The 20,209-nt window shown below is 36.7% G+C and overlaps 1 protein-coding gene and 1 pseudogene across 4 annotated transcripts in view; one reads left to right on the plus strand and one right to left on the minus strand.

Annotated features, from left to right (window-relative positions):
• Window positions 1-20,209, minus strand: part of CLCN3 (chloride voltage-gated channel 3) — a 97,641-nt gene that overhangs the window by 33,130 nt on the left and 44,302 nt on the right. For all 4 annotated transcript variants that reach the window (XM_045463298.1, XM_045463283.1, XM_045463291.1 and 1 more), the window contains one exon: window positions 7,571-7,728. In XM_045463298.1, the coding sequence (XP_045319254.1) occupies window positions 7,571-7,728 (158 nt within the window). The remainder of the gene's footprint in view (window positions 1-7,570; window positions 7,729-20,209) is intronic.
• LOC123590308 lies at window positions 10,396-12,367 on the plus strand (annotated as a pseudogene).

Here is a 20,209-nt window from a genome sequence, read left to right on the forward strand (position 1 = left end):
CAGGATAGGAATAGATTTGATTTTGAGATCTCACTCTACTAAGACACAAGAAGGCAAGTCTTCCTTCTCTTAAGAATGCACTTGCTAAGCTATCCCTAACTGGCCCAAACCTCTTCTATTCTACTAGGATTGTTATTTTAAAAAGCCATATTCTCAGTCTAGGACTTCAGTGCTCAAACTGTCCCACAGAATGGCAACAGCTGGAATTCAATGATCTGGTCTATTTTAAACCTCTGGTCTACTTTAAGCCATAAGGCCTCACTAAAAAGATTCCAGTTAAGTTCTGGGTTGAATAAGGTGCAATTTTCCACCTTCTATACCATAAGCAACTAACCACAGATACTAAGCATTCTTTAGAGGTCGAAGTTAGGTTCCCTTCTTTCAAAAATAACCATTAAACCCCATGTTGCTTTTTCTCAATGAGAGTAACTATAATGTTTTATACAATATGAGGTAAAACCTTGGAAATCATCTAAATGCTCATCAATATAGTATTGGTTAAGGGTATTGCAGTTTATCTGTGTAATGGAAAATTCTGCACTCACTGAAAAAGAACGAGATAGATGCAGTGTTGTGCAGGGGAGAAAAGCAAAGTGGATACACGTGGGTACAGGAGGCTACCATTTACCTAAGAAAAATAAGTACATAAATACATATGCTTGTCTTAAAAAAATTTTTTTAATGTTTATTTTTGAGAGAGAGAGAGAGAGAGAGAGCATGAGTGGGGTAAGGGCAGGGAGGGAGAGACACAGTATCAGAAGCAGGCTCAGGCTCTGAGCTGTCAACACAGAGCGTGACACAGGACTTGAAATCACGAACCGCGAGATCATGACTTGAGCCGGTTGGATGCTTTAACCGACTGAGCCACCCAGGTGCCCCATATATGCTGTATTTTTAAAAATAAAGGGACAAACCATAAAATGTTAAAAGTAAATCATTATTTTAACAGAAGGGAGGCAACAGGTTAAATGGGACAGGGACTTTAAAACAATTTGTATGTGTAACCCTAGTGGGATAAACACTAAGAACAAAAAATATTATAAAAAAAAGAAAGAAAACACTATAACTTTTCGGTAAGCACATCGCTGGTGACAGTGCTGGTAATATTCTTAACCTAGGGTGTGTGTATTGTGAAGTAAATCATATGGTTATATATGTGGTATTGAGATTTTTGAAATGGCTGAAAGATGATACAGATTTAAGAACTGGAGGTTAAACAAAAGCTCAATAGTACTGAATTTAAATCAGAAGGTTCCTATAAACTTATGAAGCTAGTAGAAAACAATGGCCAGCCCAGACACTAGAAAGACCTCTAGTGCCTGCACTGCCTATAAACCATTTTCCTTCAAAGGAAGCAGGGTCCCTGGGGAAAATGGCTGACTCCAGGCAGGAAATATGTAAGATGAAGTGGGATCATCTTCTTTTCCCAGAATATGCCAAAATCTACTAAGCATGTGTCAGAGGAGACAGGCATCAACCTAAAGAAGTTCCCACTGGCCAAGAATGGAATAACATATGCATCCATAAGGATAATAACAGTGATGATTAAAACACATCTAATATGTTTAAATCTGTGAGTGCATGAAGATACAGAAACAAAAACCAAACAAGCAAACAAAAATCTCATTGGTCAACTTTGAGGATTCTAGGGAACCATTTAATTTCAAACCTTCTCCCTTTTCTGTACAATCTGAACTTCAGGGAACCCAAATAATTGGTATGAAGAAGGTTCTCCTTATAGAAAATTTCAAGCTAGTAAATAAAAAAATGACAATTAAATTAGTGACATTTTACAAAATACTGAAATAGTAATATTTGAAATGATATAATGTTGATTTGCTTCAAAATCTGAGGTGGAGGCTATACAAGTATAATAAAAAGTTTAGGGGGAGGCACACATAGGTGGCTCAGTTGGTTAAGCATCCAACTCTTGATTTCGGCACAGGTCATGGTCTCACAGTTTCATGAGTTCGAGCCCCACATTGGGCTCCATGCTGACAGTGCAGAGCTACGGCTATTCTCTCTCTCTCTCTCTCTCTCTCTCTCTCTCTCTCACTCTCTCTCTCTCTCCCTCCGCCCCTCCTCTCCTCACCCTCTGTCTCTCTCAAATAAATAAACTTTAAAACAAATTTTTTTAAAAAATTCAAGGGGAAGGGGCGCCTGGGTGGCGCAGTCGGTTAAGCGTCCGACTTCAGCCAGGTCACTATCTCGCAGTCCGTGAGTTCGAGCCCCGCGTCGGGCTCTGGGCTGATGGCTCAGAGCCTGGAGCCTGTTTCCGATTCTGTGTCTCCCTCTCTCTCTGCCCCTCCCCCGTTCATGCTCTGTCTCTCTCTGTCCCAAAAATAAATAAACGTTGAAAAAAAAAATAAAAAATAAAAAATTCAAGGGGAAAAGAGAATTGGGTAGGTATATATGCACTGACACAGAAAGTTGGGTGTTTTTTTTAATGTAATGTTTTAAAAACAACAGTGAGAACATTTACGTGTAGAATTTCCCAGGTTAAAAAAATGTTGTTTATACAACCATAGATCAAAAGCACAGAAAATGATACTTGACCTATCTAGAAAGAGATGATTGGTAAGATTAGCTAGGACACTGACTACTTCATATTATTATTAGTAGTAGTAGTAGTATTACTATTTTTTAATGTTTATTCATCCTTCAGAGAGAGAGGGGGCAAGCACTAGTGGGGAAGGGGCAGAGAGAGAGGGAGACACAGAATCTGAAGCAGGCTCCAGCTCTGAGCTGTCAGCACAGAGCCCAACACGGGGCTCAAACTCACGAACTGTGAGATCATGACCTGAGCCAAAGTAGGACGCTTAACCAACTGGGCCACCCAGACGCCCTTTCATATTGTTTTTTAAATGTCATATTATTTTAAATGTTTTCAAGAACTATGGACTACCTTCAAAATCAGAGGGAAAAAACTGTATTGTGGTTTCTTTTAGTTTTAATTTGCTTTAAAATCTTATGAACATGATGTCTTCAGGATACTTTCATACTACCTCACTTTAAAACACATTTTAACTGCAACTGCAGTATGTTAATGACTTTGTAAATATATGTAATTCTAAGTACAACTGATTTACCTAACAATCATATGAGATGCAAGAGTTATAGTGTGCCTGCATTAGGCATACTGGATTAAAACACTGGATCTTATAGTGTTGCCACGGACACTCTGAGGGTCCCTGAGACCTTCTCAAGAGGGCTTCAAGGTCAAAACTGTTTTCATCATAATATTAAAACTGATGTGCCCTTTTCACTGTTTTGACATTTTCACTGATAATGCAAAAGCAAATGCAAAACAGCTGCTCCTCAGCACAAATCAAGGCAGTGGCATCCAAATGTACTGGTAGTCATTATATTCTTCACTGCCACGTATCCCAGCAAAAAAGAAAAAAAAGAAGTAAGTAAACACCAGTCTCACTTAAGAATGCCTTTGATGAAGTAGTAAAAGTTATTATGCCTCAATCATTGAGTCTTTTTTATAGTATGTGTGATGACTTAAGTATATATAAAGCCTTCTGATACATACTGAAGTATGAAATTATGTCTTGAGGAAAAGCATTTAAGTGACTTATTTGAGTTGCCAAATGAACTTGACACCTACACATGGAACACCATTTTTACTTGAAACAAGGACACCAAAGAATGGTTTTTCAGGCTTGAGAATCTGACAGGCATTTTCTCAAAAACAAACCAAGTAAGCCTGTCATTTCAAATGAAATAAGAGTGTATTTGTTTCTAATGATAGAATTTGAGCTTTCAAGTAAAAATGAGAATTTTGGGAAATTTGTTATCTATCACTATAAGCATGACAGATTCCCAATACTTAAAGACTTTTCTAAAGAGACCAAGGTTGACATTAACAAATGTATTTTTTTTTGATATTGTATAGTGAAACTGAAAAGTGTCAACACTAGAAATAACAGCATAGATCAGTGAATATTTTCCAAATGATCACTACATGATGTTACAAAATTATTCATTAGAATTGAAGGTGAACTAACAGATTTCAATGTAACAAAGACCAAGGGTCCACTGATATAGTTTCAGATTACACTGGCAACTAATCTTTAAAAAACTACCACCTGTCACTTTGGTACAGTATCAAAGAATATCCACAATGATACAAAAAGGTTATTAAAATACTCCTAGCTTTTCTAACTACCTACCTATATGAGTTTGGACTTTCTTCATATATTTCAACCCAAATAACATCACAACAGACTGAATTCAGAAGCAGATATTAGAATCCAGCAGCCTTTAATAAATAAGACAATAATGAGACTTATGAAAATATAATGTCACTCCCTCACTAAATATTTTTATTTTGGAAAATACAGTTATTTTTCATAAAAATGTTGTGTTTTCAGCAATATAAGCTTTGATGTTAATGTATAATAGGGGTTTGGCTACTTTTAAATAAATTAGCATTTTAAAAAATTCTTAGTTTTTGTATCTAACATGGTAAATATCAATTAATATAACAACATAAACTAAGTTCCTTCACTATCCTCAGTAAGTGTTTAGAGTTTAGAGTTTAACAGTGTTCCAAGATGAGGTATGCCTGGGTAGCTCAGTTGTTAAGCATCTGACTTCAGCTCAGGTCATGATCTCACAGTTCGTGAGTTCAAGCCCCACTTGTGGTAAGCTTGAGCCTGAGCCCACTTCAGATGAGCCCCGCTTCTCTCTCTCTCTCTCTCTCTTTCTCTCTCTCTCTCTCTCTCCCTCTGCTCCTTCTGTGGGGATTCTTTTTCTCTCTGCCCCTCGCTCATTTGTGCCCTCTCTGTCACTCTCAAAAAAATTAGAATAATAAAATAAAATCTAGTGTTCTGAGATGATAAAATAAAAAAATAAAATAAAATAAAATAAAATAAAATAAAATAAAATAAAATAAAATAAAATAAAATAAAATAAAATGTGTTCTGAGATGAAAAACTTTGAAAATCACCACTGGATTGTATTGGGTCTTCCAGAAAAGATTAATAATGAGTGATGAATCTCAGAGGTTATACTTGTCATGAACAATATAATCTAATTTTAATTTCAACTTTAATATACAAATATACATTAATATGAAAGATTGTATCTAATTTGTACAAGCAGTTATTTTCATTTACAAGTAAATTTCAGACCTCAAAGTTATAATGGGCCTATTAGAATTTGGAATTTTACTTTTCTTTTTTTTTTTTTTAATTTTTTTTTTCAACGTTTATTTATTTTTGGGACAGAGAGAGACAGAGCATGAACGGGGGAGGGGCAGAGAGAGAGAGGGAGACACAGAATTGGAAACAGGCTCCAGGCTCTGAGCCATCAGCCCAGAGCCCGACGCAGGGCTGGAACTCACGGACCGCGAGATCGTGACCTGGCTGAAGTCGGACACTTAACCGACTGCGCCACCCAGGCGCCCCAGGAATTTTACTTTTCAAAGAGATTTTTCTTTTTAAATTAATTTTTGAACTACATTGTATCAATAAGTTACCGTCCACAAGTTGTACTTTTTAGTAAATGCCACTCTTTCTTTATGAATGTTTTTTATTTAATGAATAAAAACAGTGAGGAGCACCTGGGTGGCTCAGTTGGTTGAGAGACCGACTTCGACTTAGGTCACGATCTCAAGGTTTGTGAGTTCGAGCCCCACGTCGGGCTCTGTGCTGACAGCTCAGAGCAGGAGCCTGCTTCTGATTCTGTGTCTCCCTCTCTCTCTGCCCCTCCCCCACTCATGCTCTGTCTCTGTCTCAGAAATAAACATTAAAAAAAAATTTTTTTAAGTGATACAACTTTATAAATTTTTTCTAATTTAAAAGAAATTTAGGTATTTAAAAAAAATTTTTTTTTTAATGTTTATTCATTTTTGAGAGAGAGACAGAGTGCAAGCGGGGGAGGGGCAGAGAGAGAGGGAGACACAGAATGAGAAGCAGGCTCCAGGTTATAACCTCTCAGCACAGAGCCTGATGCAGGGCTCGAACCCATGAATCGTGACATCACGACCTGAGCCAAAGTCTGAGGCTCAACTGATTGAGCCACCCCGGCACCCCGCCCCTAAAAAAAATTTTTTTAAGTGTATTTATTTATTTAATCTCTATACCCAACATGGGGCTCAAACTCATGACTCCGAGATCAAGAGTCACATGTTCTTCTGATAGAGCCAGTCAGATGCCCCTATTTATTTGATTTTTGATGTTACAAATGGAATAGTTTACTTCTTTTTTTTTTAATGTTTATTTATTTTTTAGAAAGGGAGAAAGAAGGAGACAGAGTGTGAGTAGGGAAGGAGCAGAGAGCGAGGGAGACAGAATCCAAAGCAGGTTCCAGGCTCTGAGCTGTCAGCACAGAGCCTGATGTGGGACTTGAACCCATGAACTGTGAGATCATGACCTGAGTGGAAGTCAGATGCTTAACCAACTGAGCCACCCAGGCACCCTTGGAATAGTTTTTCCTAAAGAAATTTTAGCCAAACTCTTTACCCAAGATGTAACTGAAATATACACTTGCTATAAAAACCATTGGAAATATTATTGCAATATAATATTTTTTTGACTAGTATTCATCACAATACTTAATATGTCCTTTACAGGACTCAATTTGAGAATCTCAGAATTTGAAACCAAGAAAGGGGATAAAAGAAAATAGCAAAATCCCATGCAATTATCTCCCAATGTTTCTTCTTTTGCAATAATAAGAATTATATAACAAGTTTCCTCTTTTTTTTTTAATTTTTTTTTTATGTTTATTTACTTTTGAGAGAGACAAAGACAGACTGTGAGTGTGTTGGGGCAGAGAGAGAGGGAGGCACATAATCTGAAGCAGGCTACAGGCTCCGAGCTGTCAGCACAGAGCCTGACGCAGGGCTCGAACTCACGAGCCGTGAGATCATGACCTGAGCCGAAGTCAGATGCTCAACCAACTGAGCCACCCAGGCACCCCAACAACTTTCCTCTTTTGCTGTAGCTGCTGTGCTACCCAAAATGAAAAGTTATGCTTACTTCTATACCTTGATCTTCCTCCCCAACTCACATGCTGTATTTTCCCAGTCCTTGCTTTTTTTTTTTGTCTTTTTTTTTTTTTTTTTTTTTTTGTCTTATAAGTACTTACACTTCCTTGATTTTAAGCTACCTCAAATCCTTTCTGGATTGATCCCAGAAGTAAATAAAAAAAAATATATATATATATACAGAGGGGCACCTGTGTGGCTCAGTCAGTTAAGCATCCAACTTCAGCTCAGGTCATGATCTCACAGTTGGTGGGTTTGAGCCCCATGTCGGGCTCTGTGCTGACAGCTTCTCAGAGCCTGGAGCCTGATTCAGATTCTGTGTCTCCCTCTCTCTCTGCCCCTCCCTCACTCATGCTCTGTCTCTCTCTCCCTCTGTCAAAAATAACCGTTAAAAAAATGTTTTAAATTACATATATAGAGAAAAAATATATAATACTTATAAAATGTAGAAATTTAACTAAATGTACTTTAACGCATCATATATATTTTGGCAGCTTGAGATCACTGGCAAAAATATATTATTAAATGATGTAGTTATGCACTATATTAACAATTACTGAAAACACTTACCCGTCTATGCCTTTCTCTGTCTTTACATTTCTCTCGCACCCAATCAATAGTATGGAAATCATCATATGTACCAACACCTGGAATTGGTTCATCCAAAAGATCCAACAGGTGTGTAGAACTGTTAATGCTGCCTCCATTTGTCATTGTATAATGAGTTCCTACAAAGCAAAAAAGAAAAATGAATATGCTTTATGAGAGACAATGATGAACTACATAAGCTTCTTAGAAATTCATTAGTAATTCATAAAGAAATAGGATCACTTGAAAGGCAATAAAACGGAAAAAGGAAAACATCAAAAAAAGTTATCCAAAACTTAGAAATAAGGCAAAAAGACCGTAGCAGGTCTCTTTAAACCCATACTAGAGTATCAAAATAAGCCTGAGGAAAAGGACTTTATTTTCTATTGATTAGGGCATAGACTCTGTAAAGTTGAATAATGACTTAAAGAAGATTGATAAACTGAAAACGTCTGCTTTCATCTGGCAAAAAACATAACTGAATTTCATCTGGTAGAAAAGATAATACTTAGAGTTGTAGTGTTGGGGTATTTTGTTTTTTCCCTGTAAGAAAATTTCACTCACTGATATTCTGTCTCACATATCCTCCTCTAAGTCATCTGTCACCAAGCTAGTTTCCTCATTAGTATTAAATAAATCTTTGACATGTGCTCACTATACATTTATAAATGTAAGAGACTTAAAGGTACCAGGAAGGACAGTGAACGACAATTCACAAAAAAAAAAAAAAAAAAAAAAAAAAAACAAGAAATACAGATGGCTCTTAAATTTAAAAAGTTCAATCCAACCCAAAAAAGAGAAATGCAAATCAAACCTACAATATCATTTTCCTCTATCAGATTGGTAAAGATAAAGAAGCTGGCTAATGCACTGAGTTGCAAAGTTATGGGGAAAGAGGGCTTGCCAGAAAATTATTAAAGTATAAACTAGTATAACCCCTCTGGAAAGGCAAAGCTACCGAGATTTAAAATACACAGACAGTCTCAAACCCAGCTTATCCACTTCCAAAAATTTTTCTTGCAGTTACACTTGCATAAATCCATAAGTTATGCACAGTGTGGTAAAACATCTTACTGTGTGCTCTAGAAGGAAAACAAACAAAAATTAATGCACAAGTGCTCATAATCGAAAAAGAGGGTCAGCAAAAGAGCCAGAGAGTGAATACTTTAGGCTTTGGAGGCCATATAGTCACAGCAATGCAACTCTGCCATCCTAGCACAAAAGAAATCACAGACAATATAGAACAAATGGGTATGGTTGTGTTTCAATAATACTTTATTTATGAAACAGGTGAAGAGCAGCATTTGGCTCAACCCTTAATCTAAAGTCTCTACACTACAAACAAAAGTCAACTGAAGACATTTATTAAGAATTTTCAGGGGCGCCTGGGTGGCTCAGTTGGTTAAGCATCCGACTTTGGCTCAGGTCATGATCTCGTGGTTTGTGAGTTTGAGCCCCACATCGGGCTCTGTGCTGACAGCTCAGAGCCTGGAGCCTCCTTGGGATTCTGTGTCTCCTCCTCTCTCTGCCCCTCCCATGCTCATGCTTTCTCTGTCTCTCAATAATAAACACACACTAAAAAAAAAGTTAAAAAAAAAAAAAAAGAATTTTCTACTTGGGGCACCTATCTGGCTCAGTCGGTAGATCTTGATCTTGGGATTATAAATGCGAGCCCCACGTTAGGTGTAGAGATTACTTAAAAATGAAATCTAGGGGCGCCTGGGTGGCTCAGTCGGTTGAGCATCCGACTTCGGCTCAGGTCATGATCTCGCGGTTCGTGAGTTCAAGCCCCACGTCAGGCTCTGTGCTGACAGCTCAGAGCCTGGAGTCTGCTTCGGATTGTGTGTCTCCCTCTCTCTCTCTGACCCTCTTCCGTTCATGCTCTCTCTGTCTCAAAAATAAATAAACGTCAAAAAAAAATTTTTTAATTAAAAAAAAAATGAAATCTAAAAAAAAATTAAAAAGAATCTTCTCCTTAATGGCACTCTTCTAGATAGAAGATACAAAGATAATAAAAATATTGTCCCTGACTTCAATGTAATACTGAATATTGAACTAATAAACTTAATGTCTATTTACTTCTACCAAGTAGAAGAGGGTTCTCTCTTACCTCCCTATTTAATATATTTGAATATTTGCCTTGGAATGTGTAAAACTTCTAAAAAAATAATAGTATATTGATTTCAGTGTTTTGGCAGAAGTACTCCAGGAATAAATAATTTATCATTCTTGGCTAAGGGTTTAAAAACCCAATCTCTGCAAGAGCCCATGTTGATTTACATAAAACAACCTTATACTTTTGTACACTGGCTCTTTCTTCTCTCTACCCTGATTTTACTCGCAGTTTCCACTTGGTAAAAGCTGGCTGAAAGGCCACAAATTTTCTTAAGGAAATAACTACTGGAGAATATAATGAATATTTATAATGCCTTCACTAATTTGAGAATCTCTGACTCCGCTTTCCATATAATATTATAACTGGTTATTTAAAAAGATGGTTTTGGAGGGACATGTCAAAAGACTCTGTGGCCTTCTGATATGACAACATCATTTCCGGCCAAAGGAAAAATAAAATAAGCCCAATTTGAGGGAAATCCTACAAAATAATGGGTTACATTCTTTAAAAATGTCAGTCATCAAAGACAAAGAATGACTAAGGAACTGTTCTAGATTAAAGGAGACTCAAAAGACATGACACCTGAACAGAACACGTGCTGCTGGATTAGAATGTAGACCAAGAAAAATGCTGTGTTTTGTTTTTTTGTTGTTTTTTGTTAGAGAGTGAGTGAGTACAAGCTGAGGAAAGGGGCAAAGAGAGAGAGAGAGAGAATCTTGGCTCAGTGCACAGCCCAACACGGGGCTCAATACCACAATACTGGGATTATGACCTATGCCACAATCAAGAGCTGGATGCTCTTGATGGCAACTGACTGAGCTATGCAGGTGCCCCTCTTTTTACTATTTTTCAACACCTCTGAAATGAAAAGAAAATGTTTTTTCTTAATTCTACTATGTAATATTTTGCAAACTTCCAACTCCCCCACCCCATGTTGCCCTTATATGCACAGAGTTCCAGAACATGGACTGCTGATCTTAATTATTATTCTTCTATTCAAAAACTAAAAGGCAAAATTTCTGTATCACTTAACATACATCCACACAATACATCACCAGCCGCAAGATAAGAATTGTCAAGCTGTTTGTACCACAAAGATGATAAGCAAATGAAGCATGTAGTACTCTAATAGACATAAGCCAGGAAGTAGAAAAGCAGACACCCGTTTTTATGAGGTAGCAAAAGGTACAGCAACACAATAAAAAAGATTTACATTAACTCTCTGGGTCTTGTCTTCAATGATTTTCAGTCAATCTGCAGAAACTACTCTGACATCTAATTTACAAAACTATGTAGCAATTCAAAATATCTGAAAACCAGAAATAAAACTTTAAACCAGGGGACCTTGTGAACCAAAGTTTTGTGCTTTGGGGTTTTTAGGTAGTGTCCCTTAGAATTGAGGCTGCTACAGAACATGTTAGCATGAGAATTAGCCAGAGCAGTTTGTGTGCCCAACAGGCTGTTTGTAGGTCAGTCTGTCCCTTCACCTCTATTTGCTTCTACATAACAGAGCAATGGTGTTTGGAAAAAAGCAGATTATAGGCAGAAGTACCGATTGGTATTTTGGTTTTGGGGGAGCCAACAGAAACAGAGTCACTGTTTCCCCTCTGAATTATTTCTAAAAAAAGTCTGGGTCATTCTTGTGACTCCTGCTATCAAATTGGCTTAGATGGTAACAAAGATAGATTTTGGTATGAAAGTAAAATAAAAACTTTTGGCTCAGACAGCAATGACTAGAATATTTCTTTGGCTCTGGTAAGGTTAATTAAATGGAATCCCCAGGAAAAGAAAGGCAGACATTTCAATCTGGCTTTAATTTCTCTCCTTTTGTCCTCTTACTCATTACACAGGGCTATTACCAAAAATTGAAAGACATCACACCGAATGTGAAATCAGCATTTTTTTTTTTTTTTTTAATTTAAAGTTTGTAATTGTGGAGTGTTGCACTTGGTGGTCTGTCCTCTGCTCTGCTTCCCTTCGTTTTTTAACTACAGAGGTGGGGTCATCTCCATTTCCAAGACACATTTGCCCCACAGATCTGTCCCCTATTTCTCATATCTCTGAGGAGAGCAGTCATCACACTCATGGCAGGGATTTTGAGCTCAATAGTTCAGAGGCTCTCAGACAAGCTACAAACTGTGACGAAGGGTGTGAAGTCTCTCATTTGTACAGACTGGATTCGTCACACATGTACCAAGTCAAGAATTCCAGATAAAGCGTTTCAGCCTTCACCTTCAGATAATGAAAAATATGGCGGGAATCTATAGCACCCTCATAAGCTGCATATTGTTACCAGACTAAAAAGTAGAAAAAGATGTCCATATTGGGAAAAAGATATAATAAAGATGCTTGGGTTAGAAAAAGCACATATTCCTCAAGTTCATAACACTAGCCCTTCAGGTAATGCAAAACTGAAAGTGGTTAAACATTTGATAAGAATCAAGTCCCTGAGGTTGCCACAAGGACTTCCAGCAGAGGAGGACACGTATGACACATGCCTCAAGAACACTGGGGAATTAGTAATGTAGTGGGTGGCATCTAAACCCTATAGATCAGGAAGCAGTCAAGTCCTAATGCCAGAGCAATTTCATTTTTAAAAACATAAAATCATTTTTACTTAAAGAAAGTGTAAGGAGCGCCTGGGTGGGTCCATTGGTTAAGGGTCTGACTTATGGTTTGTCATGATCTCATGGTTTGTGAGTTTGAGCCCTACATCGGGTTCTGTGCTGACAGCTCAGAGCCTGGAACCTGCTTCAGATTCTGTTTCTCCCTCTCTCTCTTTGTCCCTTCCCTGCTCACACTCTCTCCCTCTCAAAAAAAAAAAAAAAAAAAAAAAAAAAAATTAAAAAAAATTATTTTTAAAGATAGTGTGAAAGTGTTTTCATTAAAATATATTTTAAATACTAAAAAAAAGGTTTATAATTGCAAAAGGATTACTAAATAAAATCCAAGAAAAGTTAAATAAGAGTTTAAAGAAGAGTTAATGCCTACCCCTCTCAAACTATTCTGAAACACAGAAAAGGAAGGAAAGCTTTCAGTGTTTCCATTCTATTAGGCCTGCATTATCCTGGTATCAAAGCCAGGCAAAAACACTACAAAGCAAGAAAATTACAGACCAACATCCCTGGTGAACATAGATGCATAAAATCAACAAAATATTACCAAACCAAATTCAAACATATATTAAAAGCATGACACACCATGATTAAGTAGACCTTACTCCAGGGATGCAAAGATGGTTCAATATCCACAAATCAAAGTAATATACCACAATAACAAAACTGATAAAAATGATATGACCATCTCAACAAATGCAGAAAAAGCATTTCACAAAATTCAACATTCGTTTATTATAAAAACTCTCAACAAAGTGGGTACAGAGGGAACACACTACAATCTAATAAAGACTAGATAGGACAAAACCAAAGCTAACATCATGCTCAATGATGAAAAGCTGAAAACTTTTCCACTAAGATCAAGAACAAGCTTTGTACGATAATTTGAAATCTGGGATTTCAAACCTCTAGCTTTGTTGTTCTTTCTCAAGATTGCTTTGGCTACTTATTAGTGGTCTTTTGTGGTTCCATACTAATTTCAGGGTTATTTGTCCTACTTCTGTGAAAAATACTATTGTTATTTTGATAGGGATTGCATTGGATCTGTAGATTGCTTTGGGTAGTATAGACATTTTGACAATATTAAGTCTTCCATGAACACATGAATCCATGAGCACTGCATATCTTTCCATGTATTTGAGTTTCTTCAATTTCTTTCTTTAGTGTCTTATAGTTTTCAGAATACAGGTCTTTTACCTCCTCGGTTAAATTTATTCCCGGGGTTTTTTGTTTTTAAGATGTATTTGTAAATGGGATTGCTTTCTCTTTTTTTTAAGTTTGTTTATTTATTTATTTATAATTTATTTCAGGAGAGAAAGCATGAGTGAGGGAGGGGCAAGGGGAGGGAGAGAGAGAAAGACAGAGAGAGAGAAAGAGAGAGAGAGAGAGGGAGAGAAAATGAATGAATGAATGAATCTCAAGCAGGCTCTGCATTGTCAGCATGGAGCCCAATGTGGGGCTCAAACTCATAAATGTGAGATCATGACCTGAGCCGAAATTGTATGCTTAACCAACTGCACCACTAGGGGGGCCCCAAGTTTGTTTATTTTGAGAGAGAGAGTGCACATGCCTGTTTTAACCAGGTGGGGGGGGGAGGGGAGGGAGAGGCGGGGGTGAGGGGGGCAGGGAGGGAGAGAGGGAGAGAGGGAGAGAAAGAATGAATCCCAGCAGGTTCCATGCTATCATCACAGACCCCAATATGATGGGGCTTGAACTTACAAACCGTGAGAGCACCACCTGAGCCAAAATCAAGAGTCGGACACTTAACTTACTGAGCCACCCAGACGCTCCTAAATATTCCTAACACAGCATTTCTTTTTATACAGTCACTGCAACCTAGATTTGTTTATAAAGTTTAACTTACATATATTAAAATGAGACAAATACAAATAAATTATGTATGCTAATAAAATTTTTATAAGCAACAGCTTATGCGACCCAGCTTTATCTCTCAATTTCATCTTACACATGAATGAAGCATATATCTTGTGCAAATTAAAGTACATACTTACATGAATATAATGTGTGTGTGTGTGTGTGTGTGTATAAATTACATCTCTCCCTTTCCTAAAATAATACTTACAGGGTTGGCTAATTAGGAAATTACTATATGGCTTTCCTAAAGCTGATATCTCAAAAGGAATCTATAAGACAAAGAGATTTATGGGATGAAATAAAGGTGGTCAGGCCACATTACCCTGATAACGCCTTTCTTTGAACTCAGTAAAAGCTCTTAGAGTTGCATTTTATTAACACAAAATGACATCATTTACCCTGGACTTCCCATTTCTCAAAGCATATACTGCTTGCATTTACCTGCCTGTGAAGACTGTAGTAGGGGTGCACCAGAATACCTTTTGAAAACACTAATCAAGGTTCCTTACCCAACACTATTTCCTTGTCGTCTCCACATATTTTTCTTCTACCAACTCAGCGAGATATTTGGAAAAGAATGAAAAAGAAAAGAAATACACGACAGGGAAAGAAATACACGGGAAAAGAAATACACAACAGGGCTTAGAAAACAAGAGTCACTACTGTGGCTTCTCAGTTTCAAATTTAGGTTTTTAAAATCCAGAGAAAAGGAAAAAATTTTAAAGTATCTTTGAGTTATGATAGGTTTCTGGGTTTCTAAAGGCTTAGAGTTTCTGCAATAAGACATGGACTGAGAAAAGAACAGATGAAGAACCAATCTTACATGACTACAGAGGTTTGCTGGGGAAGCAAGGAGAGGAAGTCGAGTAAACAAGAGTTGTAATAGTTAAACTGGCCACTTTCTTAACCTTTTAACATTTTCCTATAAAGAAAAAACATAGATGACACCATACTAGCCACACTTAGTTATAAGCTCTTTATTACTTACCATACTTACCAAAAACTATCTCACATCATTAAATGCATATGCACATCAATACTTCAAATTACTATACTTGTGACATAGTGTAATTTAAACCTCCAGGTTAGTTTGCATTACAAACATAACATACAGTAAACATGTGAGCCTAATCAGTCATCCTCTTTCCCAATTAATTTTTAAATTTTTAACTTTTCTCTTGTTCTTAACATTTTCCCCTAGCTGCATGCCCAGATATTCAAATCAATGACCAGCTGTGTCTCCAAACTTAAAATAACCACATTAACCAGTAGCTGTCCTCAGATTAGGATTATTATTTATATAATGGTCCCTTATTGACCTGGAAACCCCTTTCCTTTCTTTCTGTAACAGAACCCAATTATTTTTAGGAAACTTCTATTCCTCATTGCATGCAGTCTTGGTGACAGCATCAGTCAAGGTGTCTTCCCCTCCCTAGATCTAAGTTAGACTAATCAACTCTATCTCCTGGAAATGTAAATCTTGAGCAGAGTGCTACAAAAACATTGGGAGTCTATTACTTTCAATGACTTAACTTCAGAAGGATATAGGATAGTTCCTGCTACTTGTATTGTAAGAAAGTATAATCTGAAAGTGGTAGCTCCCAAATTTAAGAAAAAAAATTGAAAAACTTTTCTGGAGGTCTGGCTACCAGATACCAATGATTACCCTTCTACTACATAATGGCTGAAAAACAACAGCAAAAAGACTGGAGAAAAGACTGCCTGCTTTTCAGAGTGACCCAGTAGAGAAATTCCATGACCTTTATGCACTGTGACTTTAATGCACTCGTAGATCAGAAAGACCTACAGTCATAGTCCAGCTCCATCACCTATTAGCTATATAACCCTGCACAACTTGCTTACTAACCTCTTAGAGGTGGGTTTTTTCACCCACTTTTAGGGTATTATGTGTAAACTGGAGATAAATCATGTAAAATATCTAAGAATATATCTGACAAACAAAAAATCAATAAACATGAGCTATTGTTTCTGCTCAAATATTCTGGCATTTAAAACTTCATCATGCTGCATTATATTACTCATTTGTATTACTCATGTGGCAATATTCTTAACCCAAAGATTGACAAAATGACAAAGAAGGGGGGAAAATGTCTTACAAACTTCAACAATAAGCTCTTCTACAATTATATATTGGGCAAAAATCCTGTAGATTTAATAGGTAACTTAATTCACCATGCCCAGCTGGTATGGACACAGAAACAAATTTCTAAAATCAATCTATGGTCAATAACCAATCTTTCCATGAAATGGGCATTTTGTTATTCAAATATCACCAACAATATTTCATGGGTCAACACTAAACTCCTCAGTAAACAGGAAAGATTCTCCAATCAATAAACTGTTAACTGGGTTGCAGTTTTCTTGCAAAAATAACTTTATTGATAAGAGAAGTTCCTTGTCTTGTTTATTTTTTCCCCAGATGCAGAACTTTTTAAAATCCATACATCCCTCTGTATATACCCCATTAGCAGTCCCTCTCCAATCTTTTCTACCCCTAAGCCCCTAGCAACCACTAATATACTTTCTGTCTACATGGATTTGCCTATTTGGCATTTCATATAAATGGAATCGTACAATATGTAGTCTTTTGTACTTGGGTTCTTTCATTTAGCATAATGTTTTCAAGGTTCATCCATGTTGCAGCATGTATCTGTACTTCATTACTTATTATTAGTATTGCATCGTATGGATATACCTCATTCTATTTATCCATTAATCCACTGATGGACCTTTAGATTGTTTCTTCCTTTTGGTTATTATGAAACATGCTTCTATAAACAGTTATATAAAAAAAATTCATACATACCTATGTAAACAAAAATTCATTTACTAATATCTGAAATCTAAGTTAAAAAGTTACTAGTCTTTTTTCAATAAATGATGCTAGGACAACTGGCTATCCACATACAAAAGAATAATAAAGCTGGACCTGTTCCCTCACACCATATATAAAAATTAACTCAAGACAGATCATAGGCCTAAATCTAAGAGCTAAAACTATAAAACTCTTAAAAGAAAACATAGAAGTAAATGCTTGTAACCTTGGGTTAGGCAATCAGTGGCTTTGCAAATAAAACACCCAAGCCCAAGTGACAGAAGAAGTAACAGATAAACTAGACTACATCAGAATTTTAAAAAATCCTTCCCACCTAGAAGCGAGACGCTGTTATATATCTGGTATCTAACAACAACAAAACAATATTTACATTGTTCTTGGCACACTGGACATTGTTCTTGGCACTTTACACATATTAGCTCATTTAATCCTCACAACAACCCCATGAAATAGGTAATACTCCATTTCATAAATTTAAAAAACAAAACAGAAAGTTAAAGGATATACCTAAGGTCAAACACATACTAAGTAGTTAACAGGGATTCAAATTTAAGCAGTTTGATTCCAAAGGCATTTCTTACCACTATGTAACACTGCCTAAAAATAGTTGTATGGTTAGTTTGCGTATGTATAAGATAATGTGGACACACTTCTGAGGAGGTTAAGGACTCTTAGGTAGTGCCTTCTCCCAAAACACTTATGCACGTTGCACTTTGCTTTCAGACAATACAATCCTACCCTTCACCATTTTTATCCCTCTTTGTCTCTGGTTACTGACAACTTGTCCTGTATTACTTAAAATGCTGAAATGAAAAACTGTTGCAATAGCAATCATGGGCACTTCTCTGCTACCACCACTCATGTCCCTATGCTTTAGCAGGGGTCTACGACAATAACACATCCCATTCTCATTGTCAGGTTGCTCCAGATTCATTTTAAGGCCTTAGGAAGCCTACCTTTAACCCAGGGAGAGCTAACTGCCTCTCCCGGTATATACTTAGAAACTGGTCTTCAAACTTTTTTGACTGTGGCCCACAGCAAGAAACATCTCTCACTGACATAGTGAGAAGTGTTCCCAAGTAAAACCAAAGTTTAGTATACTTACTTTGTGGAAAACAAATACAATCATACTTTACTTTCTATTTTCCTTTTCTTTTACTGGTCACAACGCAGTTGATTTCATGACCACATTTTAAAATGTGCAATTTGACAAACACTGAACTAAAATACAGACGTTAATAAAATTACACCTGAAACTGAGCTTAATAGTAAATTTCAGTCATACATGGTCAGCAGCCTAAGTCTCTTCTCAAAGGGGAATAGCCAAATAATAATTTTGGATGAAAAAGTAGGCATATATTTATTTACTATCATTATCTCTAGAGTCAATCTCAAAGATGTGGGAGCTGTCATCCCTGGCATTTATAGTCATAATGCAGACTACTGTCCTATTATACAAACAAAACATACACACTTTTTATTAATTATGAAAGAAGGCAGCGGAAATCCAAAATTGTACATATTCTGACTATCCAGTTTCTTCTGTATATTAAGTACAGGAAGTCTAGTCCTCATTGTGCTTTTTTTTTCCTTCCCTCTGTGACCCTACTGATAAGAAATGGTCATCCTGGTGAGGGAGGGGAAAGTAAATGTAAGTTGATAGTGGAAGTTCCAGAATGTTAGCAGACTCCCACATGAAAGATTAAAAAGGTAATGGCAAGCACAGTACTAAGTTCTTAGTAGTTGGTCAATTAAATGCCTGCTAGATAAATGAATAAAGTATATGCTCTTGATATTTGTTCTGCCATCCACGGTCATATTTATTTGTGATCTATTTAAACTACAAAGATTTGGTAATTAAAACCAAATTCTAGGGGTGCCTGGGTGACTCAGTCGGTTAGGCATCCAACTTCAGCTCAGGTCATGATCTCGCAGTCAGTGAGATCGAGCCTGTGTCGGGCTCTGTGCTGACAGCTCAGAGCCTGGAGCCTGTTTCGGATTCTGTGTCTCCCTCTCTCTCTCTGATCCTCCCCTGTTCATGCTCTGTCTCTCTCTGTCTCAAAAATAAATAAACATTAAAAAAAAAAAAAAATTCTAAAGCTGAACAGAGTAAGCAGCAATGCTGACTCCATTACCCAATTCACTGTTTTCTCCTCTGTTCCATTGTCATCCCAAAGTAAAAAGTCACATCCTTACGTAGAGATGATAAAGTGGATATTAAGACAAATGTATAATTGGAAACAAATTCCATGTTCATTTATTACCTATGAATGTAAGATAATTTGTACATTACATAAATAAAAAGATTTATGAAATCTGCTTTCTTAAATGGCAAGACGAGTAAACAGAAAATTAATCTTTTTGATTTAATTAAGGTTGTAATGGACTACAAAAACTTACAAATTAAACAAGTTTATTTAAAAAAAAATTTTTAATATAACTTAAACCACCAGTCTCCTGTGGCTTTGTGTAGGCACAAAGCAGAGACCTCAATGCCAGGAAAATAGCCAAAATTATAAACCTAATCTATGTGGCAGGAGATCTGCTCACATTTTGAAATCTTGACACACAAAGCATTTCTGACTTAATGACAAGCCATGAGATATTAAAGTGTCAGTTATTTTTAGAAAGTAGAGCTAAAGATAGTAATATGAACCAGATTTTATTGAAGGTTTTAAATTCAGATACTGTAAGCAAAATAAATTTAAAGATTAGGCTTTGTTTTGGGGCACCTGGGTGGCTCAGTTGGTTAAGCGTCTGACTCTTGATTTCGGCTTAGGTCATATCTCCTGGTTCGGGGAGTTCAAGAGTTTGAGCCATGGAAAGTGCTTGGCATTCTCTCTCCCCTTCTCTCTCTGCCCCTCCCCCGCTCCCCTGCTCGGGTGCTCACTCTCAAAATAAATAAATAGACTTTAAAAGAAAAAAAAAGATAGGCTTTGTTTTTATACTGTTGTTTTAGAATACAAAGAGTTTCTGACATCAAATAAAGAATATTTGTTCTTTTAATTTACACTTATTAGATGAATTAATTTGTAGGAAGAGATTTAATTTTCTAGTTGGCTAAAAGAAGTAATGGAAGTATAGTAAGGATCTGGATCCTAAAATCATTTTACAAAGAGCCCCAGGGCAGTAAAAATACCATCTGACACCTGGAATTC

This window comes from Leopardus geoffroyi, chromosome B1 (genome assembly GCF_018350155.1).
Source record: "Leopardus geoffroyi isolate Oge1 chromosome B1, O.geoffroyi_Oge1_pat1.0, whole genome shotgun sequence".
NCBI lineage: Eukaryota > Metazoa > Chordata > Mammalia > Carnivora > Felidae > Leopardus > Leopardus geoffroyi.